The following is a 23,224-nucleotide window of genomic DNA, read 5'->3' as shown; positions in this document are numbered from 1 at the left end:
TGCTGTAGGCCATTATTCCTTCCTCTGTGTGACTGCAGCAATCTCCTATTCAGTCTCCATTTTTCTTGATCTCCTACATAGTTCATGTTCTCATAACAGAGTGGACCTTTCAGTATTTAATTTAGATATCATTCTCCCCCTGCTTAAAACAGTCTAGTAGCTTCCCAATGAATTTGGAATAAAATCCAAGTTCTTTACCTTGAACTGTAAGATTCTAAATGAAATGGGCCCTGGCTCCCTCTTTAATATCCTATCATGTCACTCTCCCCGAAATCACTCTGATTCAGCCACTAACCTCTTTCTGTTCCTGTATAACCTTGTTCTTATATCTCTTCTTTGTATTTGCTGTTCCCTCTTTCTGGAATACTCTGTCCCTGGAGTTTACTTGGCTAACTACAAGCCATCATTCAGACTTCCATCTAATGTCATCTCCTCAGAGGTCCTTTTCCAGTAACTTACCAGTAGTCCCCAGTAGCCCTCTCTCCTTGTTTATCTTCACAGCACTTATCACTATTTGAAATTGCTTTTTTACTTGTGTATTGGGGTTTCCCCATATTTGAGTATAAATTCTATGAGAGAAGGGACTTTGTATGATCCATTCCTGTAGCCCAGTACCTAGAACATTCTCAGACACGAAAATACCATTTTGGTTGGATAGGTCAAGTTTGAAGTGCGATAGGTCACTGAGTGCAACTATCCAGTAGATAGTCGATGGTGAAATTGTAACCAGGAAATCTCACTTTAAGAGTATGTTGGTTAAAGTAAAGCTCTGAATGTTGTGATATAAATAGACCTCATAGTGGCGCAAACACATAAAGATGACTTCTGTTATATGGAGTCATTATGATGATCACCACCAGCAAGCATCCTCCTCCATCAGTGAATCAGAGAATTAGGTCCTTCCACCCTGCAGCTCCCACATTTGTCCACCAGGCTTACTTGCAATCAGGACAGCAAAAGGAGAAGATCGTAGAGAACCACACATGGGAGCTCTTGTGAGCCAGGCCCTCAAAGAGCATGAATTCCATTGGTTAGAAGTCAGTCACATGGCTACCTCTAACTGCAAAGCAGGCCTGGAAATGTAATATAGCTATGCATGTAAAAAAAAAAAGAGTAACCTGGTTTGGTACACAGTTAGCTAGTCTAGTCTCCACCACAGAGGAGTGCTAGATACTTGGCCCAGGCTTGTTTTTTTAAGTTTTTATTTAAATGCCAGTTAGTTAACATACAGTGTAACATGAGTTTCCAGGTGGATAATAGAGTGATTCATCACTTCCATACATCACCTGGTGCTCCTCACAACAAGTGCACTCCTTAATCCCCATCACCCATTTTACCCCTCACCCCCGCCCCTCCCCTCTGGTAACCGTCAGTTTGTTCTCTGTATTAAGAGTCTGTTTCTTGGCTTGCCAAGGTTTTTAGGAAGGCAGCTTTAAGCAAGTAGTGGCAGTGATAGAGGCACTAAGACCTGACCCTCAGGACCATGACTAGCATCTCTTGTCGTTCACAGAGTAGATTCTACATACTGTCTGAGCCTCCGACAACCTGCCTACAGATTGTACATAGAAGTGTGGCTGCTAATAGAATGAATGTGTGGTGTGGTTCCCTTTCTCCTTTTACATCTTTTCCGAGAGCCAGAAATCTGCTCAGACTTAGCTGCTGTCACTCTGAGTGCCTGCTGTCCCCAGTCTAGATGACATGTTTTCTGGATTTGCCTCTAGGCCTTCAAGAGGGAGGGGGGGTTTCTTTAGGCAATTTGGGAGACAGATGCCTGGGGGAGAATGCAAAGGGGAAATATTAATAGCACAATTTAGGTATATTCTGCAGATGTGTGACAGCCTGCCAGATGCTGGCATACAAATGAGACTGTGCCATGCACCCTTAAAACAGCCATATGTAAAATAATTATTGTCATCATGAGGATGATGATCACTGATATCTATATAGTTCTTTCAACCAAACCGCCTTAAGCACTAAGCTGACTGTACAAACTGGGCCCCTTTGCCTCTTGTCACTGAAGTGAAGGCCACCTCTGGGGTAGGAAGCGCCATCTTTCAAAACACCCTCAGAAAAAACACCAACCACCAGGCAGGTCTTTTTGAATCATACCTTGTTTACTACCATTTCTATAATGCCATTTATCCACTAAGAGAGGCTGTCAAACATGGCTCAGGATAGAATAAGTGGGGTTCCCAAAGCGTGGTATGAGTACCACTGGGGTGGTAGGAACACTATGTGGACTTTTTTCATTTTTATGGTTAGGTATTTACAGTCATGAGTACTAGAAAATACAGCTATCATATCAGTCTGATGACTTCATAGATACTGAAAACACTTAAATTACAAGATAGTTATATTGTGAAGAAAAGTAGAAAAGTGGTCTTGCAGTCTTGTTTAAAAATAAAGTCACACTTCCAGTGCCTGGCATTTTGTGTGACATTGGCCACTGACATTATGGTTGAGAACACAGGCTTTGGAGTCTCAAAAGTCCTTGAACTTCTGAAAGTCCTAAAGCCTAAAGTTCACACTCAGCTCTACTGCTTACTGGCTGTGTAAGCTTTATGTGGTTCTTAACTATCCAACCCTCTGTTCATGATCTTGAGAGACAAGCTTTATAAAAGAGGATTGTGAGAATTTTTTAAGGTGTTTTATATATATAGATAGATAGATAGATAGATAGATAGATAGATAGATATTTTATCCATATATACATATACACATATATATATGGATAAAATTATCCACATATATAAAACATTTATATTTTAATACGTATATGTGGATAAATTTTGTATATACAGTTGACTCTTGGATCATGGGTTTGGACTGCACAGGTCCACTTACATGCAGATTTTTTTTTTATAAATGCAATACAGTACTAAATGTATTTTCTCTTATGATTTTCTCAATAATGTTTTCTTTTCTCTAGTTTACTTTATTGTAAGAATACAGTGTATAATATATATGGCATACAAAATATGTATTAATCAACTTATGTTATTGGTAAGGTCAACAGTAAGGTATTAATCATTAGGTTTTAAGGGAGTCAAAAGTTACATGTGTGTTTTTATTGCATGGGAGTCAATGACCCTAGTCCCCACATTGTTCAAGGGTCAGCTGTATATAAAATATATCCGTGTGTGTGTGTGTGTGTGTGTGTGTGTGTGTGTGTGTGTAGAAAAAGAGAGAGATACACATATGCTTGTGTGTGTATCCATATACACACATAAACACATATGCTTAGGCCAGTACCCTGCTAAATAAATTATAAACAGGCTTAAACAAGCATGATTATCATCAAAAGGATTCGGAAACTAGAAAAATTGAATGTTAGTATGGTGGATGCTAGTCTGCTAAATTTATTGTCTGGGTCCTCTTCTTAGTTCTTGATGTCTCCTTTGGTTCTGCAGTTGGATGCTCTTCTCAAGATGTTGCTCTTTATACCCTAGTTACCACATATTTGAAGGATCTCTGAGGTCCAGGGTTTTGCATTTAATACCAAATCAGATTACGGCATTCCTAGCCCTTTGACACCTGGTCTTGAGTCCTCTCCCTTCCTTCCATAGCTAGTCTGTCTTTGTCTTATATAATAGGTTCTGGCCTAAAGTGATCAAACTTTGGCCTTAATGGGTTAACTATTTCAGGACAATAATAACTCGTTTCTAGATTAGTGATATTCTAGGGCAAGAAGCAGCCATAACTTTTCAAACTGTTTTCTGTGGTATACTTAGGATCCTTTGAGCTCTCTTCCCAGGACTAAGAATGGGTTGACCTTGGCTCTTACCCTGTCCAATATAAGAGCTATTAAATAGGCTCCTATCAAGTAAAAGTAAAGGTACAGCTCTCGACAACTGTATACTGAGTACCTATTCTGTTCCAGGCACTGCACTAAGCCATGGGGATACAAAAGTGAAAAGAAATTTTCTGCTTTCAGAATGACATTCATCAAATAATCCAACTAATGAGCATATAATTACAAACAGAAGTAAGTCCTTTGAGGAAAGGAAATACAGTCCTGTGTATGCTTCTTTTTTGAACTCTGATACAGATTTCAGGGAATAAAAGGAGACTTTGCAGAGGAACTGATTACTGAGTTAAGATCTGAAAGAGGAAAAAAGGTGTGGAGAGATTGGTCTAGCATGTACAGAGGGCGTGTGACAGGAGGGAGTGTGGCAATGTTGGAGAAACTCTAAAAAGTCCATTGTGACTGAAGGCCAGAGAATGTGGCGGAGCATGATGCAAACAAGGCTAGAAAGGTTAGCCACATCTTACTCAAGTCTGGTCTCTGGTCATGAAACAGAGGATTTCTCTGAGAGAGGACATCTGAACTCTAGAGGTACTTCATCATTGGCCTTGGTCTTAGCTCCCCTGTACAACAGCTTCATTTGTCAACTGAGCTGAGGCCCTTTGGAACTTATTCCCTGATGAGGGGACCATATAACCTCAATTCTTGGCTTCTGTCTCTTCATAGTACCATGGACAGCGGCCTTCCTTTTAATCTGGTGGGATTCTGCCAGGCAGGCTTTGAAGGAAGCTGTGGGGCCTAATACAAGTTTGTCTCCCTTGTTGCTGCTGTGGCTTTCATCCACAAATGTACATATCAATCTGAGGCTGGCATTTAGTGTAAAAGGAGAATATTCCATTGACATATCCAGAACATTGGTCCGTGTGTCCCAGGGCAGCCTCCTCCTCCCCATTAATAAATGTAGCCTTGGTACGTTTTCCAAGTTTTCCAAGGCCTAGTGTTTTGCTTGACCCTCTGTGCCTGCCAGACCTAACACTTCTTGAGACAAGGTATTTATGCACAGGGAAAGCCCTTTGGATCTCATGTTGTCAGGGAAGAGGGCAAGAATGAAACTGCACACTTCTTGGGCTTTTTGAGCTTCCTCAGAGCAGTAGGTATAGCTTCATAATCAGGAGTGCTTAGTAGTTAGTAGTAGTTAGCTTAGTAGTTAGACTCCAGAGTCAGATTCACTGGATTGGAATCCAATTTTGTCTCATACAATCTTTGTGACCTTAATAAGCTGCTTAACACCTCTCTGCCCCTTCATTGTCTCATCAGTTAATGGAGATAATAAATACCATCTATCTTATAAGGTTGTTGGGTATTAAAGGAAATAATCATGTAAATTTCTTAGCCAAGTGCCTGGCACAGAAAGAAGGCCTAATAAATAGTAGCTATTATATTTGAAACATTTCCCCAGCCCCTTGTTCTTCTAACCTTTTGCTTGAATCCCATTCTCTCCTAAGAAAACACAAGCTGAGGTGATTTACAGTATCTAGGCCTGGCATCTTGACCTATTACTGACCTACTGTGGATTTTCTGCATTTTAAAAAACTAGGCCTTGAGAAGGCTGCTAAGTCACAACAAATGAAAGTAATTTATTGAAATTTAATAACTTAAATTTATTGAGCATCTACCATGTGCATAAGAAATGCCAAGATGAATAAAACTCCATCCCTGATATTATGATTTTTGTAATCTGAAAGGGTAGATGTATCATGCAGAGTTCAATCAGAGAAGCAAAACTGTTGGGAGAGGTGTGTGTGTGTGTGTGTCTGTCTGTCTGTCTACAGAAAGAGAGAGAGGGGGGATAGAAGGGAAAGGGAGAGAGACTGACTTATTACAGTGAGTTAGCCTTGCAATTGTGTGACTGGCCAAGCAATTCCAGGGTCTGTAAGGCAGTTAGGCAAGAATGAAAAATCACAAGGAAGCTGGAAGAACGTGAGCATGAGTTGAAGCTTGTCCACACATGGACAGTGAGGAGGGAGAACAACTGTGGACCCAGCAGCCTTTTGGAGTCTCTTTCTTTAGGAAAGCCAAATCTTTCCTTTAAATGTCTTCCAAACTGATAATTCAGGCTCACCCAGGATCATCTTCCTTCGATTAACTGAAAGTCGACTCATTGGGGCCTTTAATCACATCTGCAGAACTTCTTACAGCACCTAGATTACAGTAGCACATAGATTAGTGTTTGATGGAATAAGTGGGAGAAGGTGTGTGTGTGTACTGCAGAGCAACTGCTTCTTCCCTTTTGTCCTCCAACCCTCCTGAGCCCGTGTTAGCCCACGGTAACCAGCAACATCCTAGAAAGGGAACTCTAAGGATTGTAGTTCAGCCTAACCGAGTTAACATTCCTCAAAACCAGTGAAGTGATTAGGTGGACAGAGGGAGACAGTCATGTGACTATACTAGGGAAGATCAGACCAACAATTTTCAGAGCCTGTATTAAATACCAGGTATGTGATACACATCATCTACTGTAATTTTCTTCCTCTTTTTGTAAATGAGTTAACAAATTTAAAGGCTTTCAAGATTAGGTAACGGGTCACAGAATTTGGGATTAACATTTCAGTCTCATTTCATACTCCAATATAATGTACTCTATCACACCATCTCAAATTACTCAAATCTAGTAATATGGGTTACCTGTTAGGTGTATTCAAGGTTCTGTGGAGGCATGGAACAGGAAGAATGATGAAGGAAAGGCTAGACTGCTTCATAAAAAAAGTAACATTTGAATTGACCTTTGAAGGGGTATTGGGTGTTTCCTAATGGTGGAATTCAAGCTCTGTGTCACATGAACAGGGAAGGGTCTGTGGTTATGGGATTTTCAAGTGCCCCCTTCCCCAAATCATGGAGGCCATCTCAGCCCAGTATCTTTTGTAGCTCAGTACATACTTATAAGCAGTAAGTAAGATGGCACCGCGACATATTTTTTGTCAGCCTCTCCTGTTAAGCCTAGCAATTGGCAAACCCTCCATAAATATTTTCACGTTGGCTTTTTTTAAGCTCTTAAAAGAGGAATATCCCTTAGAGTCCTCTTCAGAGGTTGCCAGTATCTTATCATCAAGTAACATGTCCCTTCAGCTAACAAGATCTGGATGCTTTGTAATCAATACTTAATATCCAGAGATTACATTCAGACTTTAAAAAGAAAAAAAAAAAAAACTCAAAGCAATTCATGTCCCCTAAAAGGAAATCCTACTTTATTATGATTAGTTCTCAGGGCCAAAATAAGGCTGTTCTCCGCCTTCAGTATTGGCAGACTCTAAGTGCAGAAACATGAAAAGCCTCAACTGCTCTTGAAGATAGGTATCTTTCCCAGGCAAACATAGATTTCACTCACCAACCTGGCCTGCAGAAAGGCCTCTTTTTTGGCTTTCCAGTGCTTGATTGGCTTAGGCAGGGCTTAGAAAGGAAACAAAACAAACAAACAAAAATCTTGTTGGTATCAGCAAAATCAGCATGGATAAAGACAGAAGCATATGAGGACATCCCCTTCAAAAGCCCACAAAACTAATGCATATAAAGCTATCTGTGGAAAAATAGGTGCTTTCTGTGAGGGATGGGATTATTCAGTCGACTATAAAGCCATTTAATATCTTTCTCCAGGAAATTATTTCATAATCAAAATTCTCAGAGGCTTTCAGAGTAAATAGAATGATGCCCATTCAAAGGCAAAAAAAAAAAAAATTGAAGCGTAGAGAGAGAAAATGACTTTCCCACATTCTCTGAGCAAAACAGACTTGGAATCACTATTGACTCCCAACCTCCTGACCCAGTTTTGTTATAATCACAATATTTATCACAGTATTATCTTAAACTTGACCCATGGTGATGAGGCTTCTGCTCTCTTAATTTTCTCACAGATGGTTCTAAACAAGCAAACTACTTTTTTAATGTTTATTATTTAAAAATATGTATTGTGGAGATTATAAAATCACCTATAACCTCACCACCTAATTTTGTGTAAATACAGGGGCTTTACATCACACTTGTAACATAATGCTAGCTAACTTAACTATAAGGGCTCAGAAAAGCAAGTAAATAATAAAAGGGGAAAAATTAATTTATCCAGGAAGCTTTCTCCTTTTTGATGTAAGATATACACATACCTTGTCCCCGCCCCTACACATGTATCATTTCTTCTCTCTTCCCTCCTTTTTCTGCTTTGCATTTGTTACTATCTGGTTTATATATATTTATCTGCCTTGCTTAGTGACCATGTGACCTGCTGGAATATAGGATCCACGAATCAGGGGGATTTGGGTCTGCTTCAGCCATGGTTGTACCCCCTGTGGTGAGAAAAGTATTAGCAGGTTCTTTGTGAACATTTGTGGATTACATCAATGGGTGGATGGATGGATGGATGGATGGATGGATAGATGAATGGTAAAGGTAAGTTACCCTTTGTAAACTAGAGTTTCTAAAGGGTAACTTACCTGCTGACTTTCCATTTAATCCCTTGTAAGATCTTAATCACATCTCCTTCCATACTATATTTTCTCTCTCTGTCTCTCTCTGATTTTTTAAATGACTCTGGTCAGAGTGTATATATATTATATATGTATAATAAGATATCTCTTTATAGATATCTCTCTATATGTGAGATATATCTTTTTCTATCCTAACATACTACTTGATTAGAAGAAAATGTGGAAATGATAACTGATAATTGAAAATTCATAGACCTGCTCAGATTGAACTATTACTAACATTTAATATCTTGCCTTTAGCTCATTATTTTCACTTTGTAAGTTTCAAACGATACTATGATCATAGTATATAGATACAAGTTTCGTGTTTTTTAACAGACTTGGAATTTCATTGCAAAAACAATTTAATGAGATTGATCAAAATTTACATAATCATTTCCCTTTCTCTGTATATGTATGTTATAGTCAATATATTTCTTTTATCATGTTGCTGTAGACATTTTTTTTTTTTTTGGTGGAAAGCTTTTTCCAAATTGGGGATTAAGGAAAGACTTTTGAATGGCCTCCATGCTACCCCTTAGCATCCTGCCATTACCCTCTCCGTTCCCTCACCCCACTGCTGATGTAATTTATGACTCTGGCTTCGTATTTGTTTGAAGCCAATCCCTTAAGGGGTGACCTCCCAGTGTCTTCAATTATTATTTTAAATGACGCCTTAGGCCCTGCCTGGCACAGTGATGCCCTCACCTTCCCTCCTGCCTTCCAAGCTCGGAGCTCAGCTGCCAAACTAGCTATGCCCCCTCCTGTCCTCAGAGCTGCCTCCAGAGTCCCAGCAGAGAAGCAGATTAACCCCTTTTGTTAGCAGAGGTAATTTGTCTGGGCTCAGCATTAATAAGGAATGCCATAAGCAGTTGGGGTCAGGAAGAACAGATCTGTCAAGCCCCAGGGTTAATTTAATAGCAATCTGTTGGCTGTCTGCCTTGTATATTAGCTGCGAATCCAGTGCTATGTTTTGCTTTCACCACTTAGTTCTTTGGGACAACAGGGAAATAATTTGGATAGAGAGCTCTGAAGGATAGAGAAGGGAAAATTGACTGTCAAAATGCATCATTCTTTTCCAAGATAATACAGTGCTTATCTTTTTTCACTTTCCCTTCCAACATGAAGGGCAAAACCACATATGCTGAAGGTGTGCATCTCCCTTTAGAAAAGAGTGAGAAGAAAGGCCTGAGATGATACAGATCTGAACTATCCTGTTCCCATCATTCCCATAAAGCCATTGAATTTGGTAACTAGTCTCCTCCCAAATGTTTTTAGAACTCAGCAAATCCTCCATCAGTTAACAACTCAAGAAATCCCATATGTTCCTGTCCCAGTTTATGGTTCAGAAAAGAGGAAAATAATTATCAAATCATAGGACACAGAAGTCCTGAGTCAGATGCTATGTCCAAATTCTGATTCTGAAAAGTGTGGCCACCAAAGTGATCAGTGAATTAAAAGAACACAGTCTGCCCTCTCAGATTAGCCAGGGGAAGTTTCAAGAGAGCCAGAATTACCGCACTCAGAAAGGCTGGCTCTGTAAGGGCCTTTTCTGGGGGAGGAAAACAGCATGTGGTCAAGAACCCAGGCTCTGAAGTCAGACAGGGTGGGTTCAAATCCCAGCTCTTCTCTCTGCTAGTCCTATGACCTTGATTAATTTACCTCAGTTACTGAATAGTACTGACCTCGTTAGGCTGAGATGAAGGTCAAATGAGACAATACATGGCACTTGGTGAACATTAACTGCTGGTTATTATTATCGTCCTTGTCCCTGTCATCGCGGTTGTTAAAAAGAGGATTAGAGTCATCCTTAAACACCCACAGAGTCAGACATTCTAGTCAAAAGAGAGATGCTTGGGGATGAGGGATGATGGGGAGGCTTGGGCAGAAGGGAGGGAGCAAGTGAATGAGGGAAGGAGAGAAGATGGACCCAGAGGAAGCAGCCCTAAGCAGACTCAGTGCGCACATCCGTGTTGGTGTTCTTGGTGGTGGGGGATGTTCCTTCCTGCTTTCAAAGATATCTTTAAGCACTTCGTTTTCACACATTCTGACTTTGGGGCTTTATTTTTAGGTGAGAAAAAAATAACAGTAGATGTGGCACCTCCCCCTCCCACACAGCAAAGATCCCTTCCAGTGAAGCTTGTTTTTAGAGCTATCTTGGTAGAGGTTGAGAAAGCTGACACCAGATTTTCTTTCCCTATTTTAGGAAAAGAGAAACATGCTCACTGGTATGGTAGGCTTTGGAGGCTCTTTCTGGAGGGTGATGAAATCTGACAGCAGCTGAACACTAACCTCTGCTCCCCCCATCCCGTGTCGTGGCCACAAAGCCCAGGGCAAGGGTCAGGGGGGCTGGAGAAAACATCAGAAATGCAGCTTGGGGCCTTCCAGGGGGCTCAGCCTCCTGTTCCCCAGCGTGTGGTGCTACCTGCAATAATATTTATAACTCTGGTAGCAGTTGAGTTGAAAGGTAATGTTTTGTGAATCCAGGGGACCCGCATGCTTTGGAGACCCAAGTAGTATTTACATCTGGGTTTGGTGGGGGAAATTGTAGTACAATGTAGTGTCAGTTCAGTCGCAGACTCATTTGAGAAAGAAACAACAGGACTTCGCAGAGATCATTGAAGGGGAAAGAGGCACAACCAGATACAGAGCCATTATTGCACCAGAGTGCCTGCTGGAGCACAGGTGATGTTTGATAATAGATGGCTGTGTTGGTGCTGGTATGACTACAGATACAGGTGCATTCACTTGTACCTCATGTAAACTCTAAGGAGGGGACTATGAAAAGCATAAGAAACTTTCATCCATCCCAGACTAATAGCATAGTCTGTATCAAGTTAGTTCTTGTTGAGTCGATGCATTGTTTCCCAAAATGGGATATATAAGCTCCCGGCACAGGTATAAACGTGTTTATTTTAATTATGTATTTATTACATGTACATTATTCAAAATGTAACTAGCTCGTTAAATCCATGATTTTATGAATATTGGATTACAGCTTAGATGAGGCTAAGGAAACAAAGTGAGTCGATAGAAGCTGATCTGAAGAAAGCGTGTTAAGCAAATACCACCTGGTGATATACACATGGGGCCAAATCACAAAGGCGGCTCAGAAGTGGTGAAGTCTAGGAAAAGTGGCAACGTTTTGGTCAGCTTTCCTATGTAACAGCATCTGCATCACGAGGCCTGTGGGGTCCTCAGACAGCACGTCAGCCCCAGTCAGGTGCCTCCCATCTGTACGTGGGTCCCCCAAGCTCTGGGTAAGGGTATCAAGGAATCGACACAAACTTAGCCCCTCACACATGCCAGACCTCCTCCTGAAGGTCCTGTGTCCACTGAGTCACCTCCTTAATTAAAAGGCCAGATGTTTCATTTCAATATACAAGGATGTGGTCTTTAAAAATGGAGCTATAATAATTCTTGATCAGAATGGAAAACATTGAGGAAGAAAAAAACAGATGATAAAGGTATATTCCCTAGGAGGCTAAAACTGTCCCACCATACAACTGGATGGCTTTTTTTTCTGGTGCTTAAACTCCCACAGAAGCTCTACAGCAAATCACAGCTTATAGAAACATGAGGTCCTGTATATCTCTAATAAGCAAATTTTGCACAATTACAAAATTTGCTCTGAGATAAATCCTGGTGCTTCCACTCTAGCCATGTGACTTGGAGCAGCTTTCATCTCCACCTCTGTTAAATGGGGATAAGAAAAGGACTGGTTTAGAGCTGTTATAAGGATTAATGAGATGTACATGGTATGCTTTGCACAGCAGTTGACCTATAGTCAGTGTTCACTAAATGGTAGCAGCTCTTAGTATTGTCACCCATGTGTTGTTAAAGCAGATCTCAGGGGGCACCTGGATGGCTCAGTAAGCATCTGACTTTGGCTCAGGTCATGATCCCACAGTTCCTGAGTTCAAGTCCAACATCGGATGAGCTCGAGCCCTGCTTCAAGTAAAAGACAAGCCCCACTTCCTCCCTCTCTCTCTCTCTCTCTCTCTCTCTCTCTCTCTCTCCCCTTCCTCACTTGCATTGTCTCTCTCAAAAAAAAAAGAAAAGAAGGAAGATCTCAGGGATTTCATAGAAGAGCATTCACAGTCTATCATAGATACCTTTTATCAGCCCAAGAGTCTGGGGAAAGATTCAAGTAAACTGAACTATTTAGTTGGAATGGGACTAGTTTCTTCACCACTGTTGTCAAATGAGAAATGAAAGTCTTTCATAAAACGCAGCTCGGCACATTTTAGCATGGTTGCATGTGCAGATAACTTTGATGGGTCGATGGAACATGTTCTATATGCTATGGAGGATGAAATGCATGTAAAGGGCCAGGGACCTGAGTTCTAATGGTGCCTCTGATTCCTGGGCATCTCTGGGCCTCATCTGCCAAGCCCAGTAATACCCTCACATTTGCTCGCACAGTTCCTGTGAGGATCTACTGTGTGTGGTAAACGCTCGCCTGTTACACGAAATGCAGGCAGTGCTGCTACGAATCACCCCCGCGGGTCTGCCCCCTTCTGGTCCCTTCCTTGACTCGTCCGTGCCAGATATCGTCGACATTAAGCCGGCCAACATGGAGGAGCTCACAGAGGTGATCACAGCAGCCGAGTTCCACCCCCATCACTGCAACACCTTCGTGTACAGCAGCAGCAAAGGGACAATCCGGCTGTGTGATATGAGGGCGTCGGCCTTGTGTGACAGGCACACCAAATGTGAGTAGCAAGCAGCACGGAATAGCTGGGGGTGGGTCACTGGGCCCTGACATGCAGGAGGAGGAGGGGAGAGCCCAGGGGATTTGGATCCCCTTCCCCGCCTTCCACACCTTGGCAGCCAAGTGCAGGTGTTGGCCTGACTCAGGACTCAGCTCCATGTCAGGTATTTCAGTACAGATGGAACCTCATGTCCAATTCCACAAACATTCGCTAAAGGCGAATGTGGAATCCAGAGGTGAGTGAGACATGAGCTGTGTCACATCACGTTGTGACATGATCTGAAGTATGTTTTAAGATCATTGTTGCTGCTGTGGGGAAAATGAATCTGAGGAGCTCCCTGAAGGGAGACCAGGTAGGAGATCATTGCAGTACGCTGGCAGGGGATGGGCGTGGCCGGGACAAGGGCGCCGGTTGGAGGTGGAGAGACGCTGATGCGTTCTGGACAGATCTCGTGGTAGAGTTAACATGGCCTGCTGGACTGCACGAGAAGCTGTCCTGAATGGCACCTGGGGGTGGTGAGTAAGTTAATAATACTGGAGTGCATATTTAAAAGTGGCTAAGAGAGTAGATCTTAAAAGTTATCATCACCAGGAAAAGAATTTGTAACTGTGCGTGGTGATGAATGTTAACCCGGCTTATTGGTGATTATTTGCAACATATACGTATATCAAATCATTATGTCATGTACTTGAAACTAATATAATGTGTTTTGGTTATATATCAATTTAAAAAAAAAAAAGAATTGGCGCGCCTGGGTGGCTCAGTCGGTTGAGCATCCGACTTTGGCTCAGGTCATGATCTCGCAGTTCGTGAGTTACAGCCCCACGTTGGGCTCTGTGCTCCCATCTCAGAGCCTGGAGCCTGCTTCCAATTCTATGTCTCCCTCTCTCTCTGCCCATCCCCAACTCGTGCTCTGTCTCTCTGTCTCTCTCTCTCTCAAAAATAAACACTTAAAAAATAATAATTAAAAAAATAAAAAAGAATACCACCTGCTTTTAGTGCTTTTAGAGAGGTTGTAGCTCTGGGATCAAGAACTCTCAAAGTCCCGGGGCGCCTGGGTGGCGCAGTCGGTTAAGCGTCCGACTTCAGCCAGGTCACGATCTCGCGGTCCGTGAGTTCGAGCCCCGCGTCGGGCTCTGGGCTGATGGCTCAGAGCCTGGAGCCTGCTTCCGATTCTGTGTCTCCCTGTCTCTCTGCCCGTCTCCTGTTCATGCTCTGTCTCTCTCTGTCCCAAAAATAAATAAACGTTGAAAAAAAAAATTTAAGAACTCTCAAAGTCCCAATGGCCATAGTGGGCACCAGAGGATAGCTTCAGAGAAAGGGAATGGGTTACATAAAGGGCAGCCAGACTCACAGGCCCTTGGGTCATGCTGGTTTTCAGGCCACTGTTGGAGAGAAAAACAGCTCCAAACTAGTAGGGACTGAGTGCTTCGAAGCCAAAGGCTCTAAGACCCATGTGAGCAGGTGAAGCCTGCTGGCCCTGACAGCAAGTGCTGTGGTAGAAGGGATGGGCCTGGAGCTTTCTGGAAAAGGAACTGCTCCCCAGAGTAGAAGTGCCTAAAGGCAGTGATAATCCATGTCTAGTGTTGGACTAAATAATGTGCAGCTGCCAAGATGTTCATGGGGGACTAGAGCTCTGTTTGTTTCCCCACTACCTTCTGCTTGGTGTTATTTAGCCTCTGCAGTTTGCTGTGGAGACCCAGAAATTAAGACCTTTCTCTCCCATAGTCCCACCTTCCACTTTCAGTCCCTGTGTGACATGAGTGATGTGATGGCTCTGCCAGGAGAGGGGTTAATGTGTGGGTTGTTTTGATAATCTTTGCTCACTCATTTGGTGTGAGAAGTATCACATGGGGAAGCTGGTTTGTAGAGTGCAGTGCTGTATACACTGTGTGGGTTCTGGAGCCACACGGACCCAGGTCAAAGCCAGACGCAAATGGGTAAAACAATAACTTCTACCTCATAAGTTTGTCATGGGACTGAGGTGAGGTAACTATTCAGAATTGTTAGTGTGAGGGGCAGCTGGCTGGCTCAGTGGATAGACATGCAACTCAATCTCAAGGTCATGAGTTCGAGCCCCCTGTAGGGCATAGAGCCTACTTAAAAAAACTGTTAATGTGACGTTTTACTTTTTTGCGTGTGTATTTTACCCTTAAAGCAGATTTCATTTCAGAGTATCTACCTTTCAAGTGCTCAGTAGCCACATGTGGCTCATAGCTATCCTATTATTAGTACCTGTTTAAGACATTTCCATCATGGCAGGATGTTCTTTTGGAGAGGACCTGTCTAGGCTATTAGCTCTATGGACCTATTTTGTTTTGCTCATAGCTGTTTCCCCACACTAAACCAGGCCCTGGTGCATGATAGATGATGAATAAATATTTGGTCGTGTGTGTGTGCTGGCACTGATCTTTGAGCAGTACTTACTTCTGTAAGCCAACAAGAGGAGGAGTGTTCAGTGCCGAAGGACCAGCATATGCAAAGATGCCGAGCCACGAAAGATCGTAATGTTGGTGGAACTGCAGGATGAATGATATGGATGGTACATAGGGAATGACTGGGAGACAGAAGTGATTTGAACCTGAGGAGGAATACAGGAGCCTGGGCATATGGCCATGATGAAGAACTTGAATGTTTTCTCAAAGTCAGTGAACAGCCGTTTACGTAACCAGGAGAGTAATATGATCGGAATTACTTGTTACAGAAGTTGCTTAGACAGAAGGCAGAAGGATGGAGGCTGGGTTATGACTGGGAGAAAAAACAGGCAAGGAAATAGGTTAGGAAGATACTATAATGTAGACAAGGATTTCTTAACAGCAACACTATTGAATTTGGGGCACACAGTTCTTAGAGGAAGGGAGGCTGTCCTTTGTATTACAGGATGTTTAGCTACATCCCTGGCCTTTCCCCCACTAGGTGTGAGTGGCCAAGGCAAGTTGTGACAACCAAAACTATCTCCAGATGATGTGAAATATCCAGGAGGAAGAAAATTGCCCTTGGTTGAGAACATATCTAGACTAGTCTCCGCCCATACCAGCCTGAATGTCCCTGATCTCGTCTGATCTCAGAAGCTAAGCAGGGTTGGGCCTGGTTACTACTTGGGTGGGAGAACTACATATCTAGACTACAATTCCTTATCAGTCCTTCAGCATGATTTTCATGTATCTGTGATGAGTCTTTTACTATTGAGAACTCTGAGGGGTCCACTGGAAAGGGAAGACCTCTCCTACATTCACTACATTGAAAATTTGGCTCATGACTTAAAATGTATCCAGGAAACATTTCAGGAATAGTGTGCAAGGCAGTGTGTTAACACCCAGATGAGCACTGAAGATAGTCAGGCGTTAGGATGTTCAGAGGAGGGTGGGACATTTGGGATAGACATCACAGGGGAAGGCCAAGGCTAAGGAGTCATGTCGAACAAAAGTAGGATTTGGTTTGGTGGGAAAGAGAAGGAGAAGGGTGTTTTGGGCAGTGCGTACAGATTGGGCAAAAGCCTGAAGTTAGGAAGTCACATGCAACCTTTTTAGAGTCTTAGTAAGAGGTGCCAGTTGGGTGAACAAATATCAAGGAAAGAGGCGAAATAGGGGTGATGGTTCCCATCAGGTTGGTCCTTGAAGATTAAAGTCAAAAGTTTATGGTTCCGTGTATTCATTCATTCGTCCATTCAGTCATTGAGCACCTACTCCGTACTCAGAGTCTGGCTCCCAGTGTTTCATAAACTTTTCCACTGAGGACACACAGCACTCTGGGGGCAGGTCATGAGCCTGGCTGCCATGGAAGAAGGGGCACCCAGAGGCAATGAAACCTCTCCCTTGGGCCCTGGGTGACCCTGCCCACCAGCATAGAAAAAACAGCACACACCTGGCCGAGGCCAGAGATCCTGGGGGAGACCACAGCAGATTTTCCTTGAAGTCTTTTCTGTCCTAAAATTTCACATGAATTTTGCATTTTACTCCCATAAAATGCCTATTTTCAGTTGAATTTAATAATTACATTTCTACCCCACTCCCAAATTTCCAGCAAAATTGATGTTCCCAAAAGATGCAGTGTTCATCCCGTGGCTTTTTGTACTGCCTAGTTCATCCCCCATTCTCCCCCACCCAGACACATGTGCATGCCCCAGTTTGAGAAACAGCCCTAGTTATGGAGAGTGATTGGAGATCATCTGGCGGGAGAATAGAGTTACAGAATTTATGTTTTATGGAAGATTAACACAGTGGTGGTGGGAAGAAAGGTAAGAGAATTAGAAGATTTGGGGGGCACCTGGGTGGCTCAGCGGCTCGTGACTTTGGCTCAGTCATGATCTCACAGTTCGTGAGTTCAAGCCCCACATCAGGCTCTCTGCTGACAGCTCAGAGTCTGGAGTCTGCTTCCGATTTTGTATGTCCGTCTCTCTCTGTCCCCCCCCCACACACACACACACCCTCACACCCTGTCTCCCTCCCTCCCTCCCTCTTTCTCTCTCTCTCTCTCTCTCTCAAAAATTTAAAAATTTTTTTTAAAAAATCAGAAGATTTTGCTTTAGCCTCAACACAAAGGAAATTCATAACCTACAGAAGGATGGTGGCTATCAGAATCAAAAGGAAGAAAAGAGGAAAAGGAACATTTTTTAAAAAATGACTACAGGTGCTATGAGCATTATCAGAGGTTGACATTCATCACACATGGATATTAGTTGTTGATTGTCCTTCCCCTGTGGACCACAAATCCTCTGAGGGTAAGAACTGAATCGGCTTTGCTCATATGTCGCCAGGTGTAGCACATAAGTAGGTGCTCAGTAAATACTTACTTAGTAAGTGAATTAATGTGCTAGGGTTGACATAAATGGCATATAGGACATGGACTGGTAAAAGCTATACCAGGGCAGAATGAAAGGTTGGGATTCTGCTGGAAGCATGTTCTGTGTGGGGTGATGTGAGCTGTCTAAGGGGGCAGACACCAGCTGGTAGGGCCACAGATGCAAAGTGAGTGCCAGAGATGGCTCGAGGACCCCCAGGGTGCTCACCGCCCACAGTGGCAGACACGAGCTTGGGCTTTGGAGTCAGACCCAGACATTGAGGAATAATCTCACGGTGAGGCTTGAGGACCCCTGAACTCAGGGTGGAAAAAGGATAAGGCCTTAGAAACTCCCAGAACTAGAAAAGTTTAGAGCAGAAGCTTTGGAATCAGAACTCCACTCTGACATCCAGTCACTGTGTGACCTCGGGCAAGCTGTCTAATTCCTCTGAATCCCCAGTTCCTAATTTGAAAAGTAGAAATAATCAGGATAGCCTCGTCAAGCTGGTTGCTTACAAGAAGTAAACATCTTGTGTGTCAGAACCTGGCATCTGCTGGGCACACAGGAGGCAGTAAATGGCAGCAGCACTTACCACACTTATTCCTCCTGAACCCCCTGGTTCCAGGCCTGGAGGTGTGCAGTGCTAAGACTCCAACCCCTTTCCCAGATATAGGAAGCCCCATTATTCATTTATTTAATTAGGTTTTGTTGAGCACATACTATATGTCAGGTACTTTACTGTATGTCAGGTACTTTACTGGGGACACAATGGTAAGTGAAACCATACCTGGTTTCCTCCCCCTTAGAGCTAACTGTCTTTGTTAGTGATAGACAGAACCAATAGGAGATAGGTAGAAAGGTAGTAGGTAGGGAGGTAGATAGATAGACAGATAGTCTCATCTATACATAAACATGGGTGTGTATGAGAGGTTTATTTTAATATTTGGCCCATGTGATTTTGGAGGATGATAAGTCACAAGATCCACACTGGTACTGCAGGGGACCCACAAAAGCCAGTGATATGTTTCCAGTCTAAGTCCAAAGACCTAAGACCCAGGAGCGCTGATGGTGTAGTTTTAGTCCAAAGGCCAGCAGGTTCATGACCCAGGAAGAGCCAGTACTTTCAGTTGGAGTATAAAGCCAGCTCAGCGGAGTCAGGTGGAAGAATTCCCTCTTACTTGGGGAGGGCCGGCCCTTCATTCTATTCAGACCTTCAACTGATTGGATGGGACTCACCCACATTAGGGAGGGCAATCTGCTTCACTCAGTCTGTCAATTTAAATGTTCATGTCACCCAAAAACACTTTCACAGAAACACCTAGAATAACAGTGGACCAAATACCTGGGCACCCCATGGCCCAGTCAAGTTGATACATAAAATTAACCTTGGCATGAAGGGAGAAAGACCCACTCATCAGAGAATCGCTAACAGATATGACATTGCGCCTGTAATAAGCGGTATGAAAGAAAAGCACGTGGTGCTATGACAGAATGGAACAAGGAGCCTACACCCCAGGCAGGGCCCTCTGAGCTGTGACCTGACAGCTGAGAAGTTCCCTGTGAGACAACAGGGAAGGGTCACGGGGCCCACAGAAGCAGGAGGCTTGGAAAGCTGCACAGCCAGGGGCTGCTGCCCACAGCCTGGGTCACATAGCCCTCGAGATGCAGAGCCCGGGGACAGTCTCTGGGGAGGCCCAGGAGCTAGCAAGTGGCCCGAAGGCCTCTGCCGCAGCCCTGCCTCCCCATGCCCCCGCCTGACGCTTGCGGTGCCCTGAATTGCCAGCCGCCAGCCTCCTAATCTAATTAAGAAGCGAACAAAATTCATTTTCCTGACTCGTCCAAAGTGCCGACCTTCTTCAGAGCACATCTCCCTTTGTTCGGCTGCTGTAAGCGGCCGCCTGGGCTCCTGCCGGCTGGGAGAACGACTTCAATCTGACCTCTCGCCTGACATTTCATATTGATTTTCTCCATCCTCCTCAAACGCCAGCCTTCAGTGGATGACGGCGCAGCCAAGGTGTGTGAACAGAATTGAGACAGTTCATCAGAGTTCAAAATGAAAAGCAACATTGGCTTTCGGAGATGAGCTCTGAGAAGGAGAGTATTTAATAACCGTCTGCGTTTAATCAAAATGCCGAGGAGATTCGTGTGATCAGAGCTGCATATATTAATTTCCATATGTCCCTCACTCTGCATAGTCAGCAGGGTTGGGAGGGAGGATTCTCTCCCTCGTCTCTGTTTTTTTCCTATCCCTTCTGGCGGTAGTGACAAGGGTTGTGTTTGCAGTTTGAGATTTTAATGCCTAAAACAATAGGGTGCTGATGGCAGCAGCTGATAGGCTGGGCTGAACCACGCTTTTCCTTTTCAAGGCGTGACTGTTGGCAGTTGGGTGAAGAAACTGGCCAGGTATGATGAATGACACCTCAGAGATGAAAGAGAAATTACATCCGAACTCCTTTCTAGTGCACTGCGTGAAATCTGGTCCCTGCTCACCTCTCCAACCTCAGCTGCCCAGAGTCTGGCTACGTGGACCTGCCTTTAGGTCACATAGACCCAGACATTTCCCGCCTCAGGGCTTTTGGACAGGCTATTCCTCTGCCTGCAGTGCTCTCCCACCATGTTCCCCCTTGTCTGCACTGTTCTCATTTTTTAGGTCTCTGGGAAACCATCACCGCCTCAGAGAGAACTTCCCTGTTTACCCCCTTGCACCCTATTTTATTTCTTTATTTTTTCATAGCATTCATCTATGGATGTTGCTTTTCTTTGTCTGCATCCCCCCCCCCCGCCCGCACCCCGCCTCCACCTAGAATGTAATCTCTCTGAAGGCAGGGATTTTTATCTTACCAACCACGGAATTACCAATACTTAGCATAGTGCCTGGCTTACAAGCAGAGCTTCACTGGACATGTGTAGTGGAAAGGCAGGCAGATGGGAAAAGAGGGTGAGAGGGTGTTTTCACTCACTTACTAGAGTTCCTGTAGCAAACCACCCACTGGGTGGCTTCAACAACAAAACCTAATTGTCTTGCAGTTCGGGCACCAGGTTTCCTAGATCAGGGCATTCACGGAGTTCGCTTCTTCTGAGTGCTGGGCAGAAAGGATCTATTCTAGGCCTTTCTCCCTGGCTTACTGATCAGGGCATTCACAGAGTTCACTTCTACTGAGTGCTGGGGAGAAAGGATCTATTCTAGGCCTTTCTCCCTGGCTTACTGATCAGGGCATTCACGGAGTTCGCTTCTTCTGAGTGCTGGGCAGAAAGGATCTATTCTAGGCCTTTCTCCCTGGCTTACTGATCAGGGCATTCACAGAGTTTGCTTCTCTGAGTGCTGGGCAGAAAGGATCTATTCTAGGCCTTTCTCCCTGGCTTACTGATGATCAGGGCATTCACAGAGTTCGCTTCTTCTGAGTGCTGGGCAGAAAGGATCTATTCTAGGCCTTTCTCCCTGGCTTACTGATGACTGTCTTCTCCCTGTTTCCTCACATCTTCTTCCCTCCACACGTGTCTGTGTCCCAAACTCCCCCTCTGTTAAAAACACCAAGCATATTGGATGAGGGTCCACCCTAGTGACCTCATTTTAATTTAATTACCCCTATAAAGACCCTACCTCCAAATACAGTTACATTCTGAGATGCTGGGGATTAGGGCAGCGAGGGGCACAATTCGGTGCATAACTGAAGATGTGAAAAATAATCAGGTGCACAAGCCCTGGAACCTACATTTCAGGTGTGGATCCCGGGCTCACTGGCTGCCGGCAAGAAAAGCAGCAGGTGAGATCCTCAGACAGCAGTGGAGAAAGGGGTCCCCTGAAGGGCCACAGAGGCTAGCTTTCCCACAACCTGTGGATGCAGTTAAAGGTGGAGCAAGTAGGAGGGGATCCCATTAAACGTTAAGGCAGAGCACAGCTACAGACTCACCATGAGTGCAGCACTGTGAGCAGAGTAGGTGTAGACAGGGACTGGCAGGCCTGTGGACAAGGGATGGGGTCGGATGTAAAATACAGGCAACTTTCCTATTTTTCAGATTTCCTCCCCTCTCCCCCAGGTTGTATTTCTACTTCTGTAATTTGACCTCCGTGGATAACAGGAGAGCCCCGCTGCGTGCCTTGGCTCCAGGGTGGAGACATAGATTTGCTCCACACTCCCTTTGATGGCACCTGTCTTCGGTACTGGGATGGGCGAGGCAGGTGCTGAGTCCTTGTTGTTCTTTTTCTTCATCCACTGAAGCTGCTATGATAGAATCCGTAGACTGGGTGGCTTAAACAACCAACATTTATTTCTCTCAGTTCTGGAGGCTGAGAAGTCCAAGATCAAGGCCCAGGCAGATTTAGTGTCTGATGGGGACCCACCTCCTGGTTCATAGGTGTCATCTTGCTGTGTCTTCACATGGTGGGAGGCGTGAGGGAGCTCTCTGTGGACTCTCTTTTATAAAGGTACTAATCCCATTCATGAGGGCTCCACTCTCAAGGCCTATTCACCTCCCAGAGGCCCCACTTAAAAATACCATCACACGGGGGGATGAGAATTCAACATGTGAATTTGGTAGGGGGGACCCAAACATTCAGTCCGTAGCATTCCCCATGAGCACAGCCCAGAACATTTCTACTTTGTTTCTTCCCTTCATCCAGACTAAACTGACAGTAGCAAATGAGTTCAGAGACAGGGCCAATGTGGGGGAGAGAAGTCAATATGGCATCCACCCTTAGTCTGTGTCCCTGGTAACTGGGGGACCTGGAACAGGTTACTTAACCTCTCTGTGCCTCAATTTCCTCATCTATAAAATAGAACCAGTGGTAGTGCATACTTTACAGGGTACTTGTGCAGATGAGATGAGAGAACACCATGATGCCTTAGAACAGCACCTGGCCCATACAAGCTCCATGTCAGATATGGTTGGGATGATGGTGCCAGCCTGCTTCCCTCCCACGCGTGTCTTTTACAAGTGGGAACAGGAGCAGCCGCAGCAGCAGCAACAGTTGTAGATGTGGTAATGTCAGCAGCCATTATCACAGCTAATTTCTGTGACATTTTATGACATCCAGAAAGTAAGCCAGGCTATGCGCTCATTCAATCCTCCTGACAGCCTTGTGAGGCACATACCATCATTAGTCACATGTTGCAGATGAGGAAGAGGGAAAATGATACTCTTATGGCCACCAAATGTTCTTTTTGGGACAGAGAACACCAAACGTTCAGACAGAGCTGAGGTTTGATCCATATTTGTGCTCTTTAACCAGGATACTAGAAATCACTTACTCCACTAAGAGTTATTCAACACCTACTCATTCCTGCCTTCACAGAGCTTACATTAGCAAAGAGTGGGGAGAGAAAATTCATGCCATTGTACAAATGAACGAGTTAATTTCACACAGTGATAAAAGCCATCAGATTAAACAGGGTTAAAGAATACCTGGATGGAGGGGCACCTGGGTGGCTCAGTCGGTTGAGCATCCGACTTCAGCTCAGGTCATGATCTC

General features: G+C 44.1%; 1 protein-coding gene across 1 annotated transcript in view; it reads left to right on the top strand.

The window, feature by feature from the left end:
- Nucleotides 1-23,224, top strand: part of PPP2R2B (protein phosphatase 2 regulatory subunit Bbeta) — a 278,982-nt gene that overhangs the window by 221,894 nt on the left and 33,864 nt on the right. The window contains 1 exon segment of the mRNA XM_032593136.1: nt 12,810-12,974. Coding sequence (XP_032449027.1) covers nt 12,810-12,974 — 165 coding nt within the window.

The sequence above is a fragment of the Lynx canadensis genome, chromosome A1 (genome assembly GCF_007474595.2).
Source record: "Lynx canadensis isolate LIC74 chromosome A1, mLynCan4.pri.v2, whole genome shotgun sequence".
Taxonomy (NCBI): Eukaryota; Metazoa; Chordata; class Mammalia; order Carnivora; family Felidae; genus Lynx; species Lynx canadensis.
Note: the sequence above shows the minus strand (reverse complement) of the source record. Positions and strands in the feature narration are given on the sequence as shown.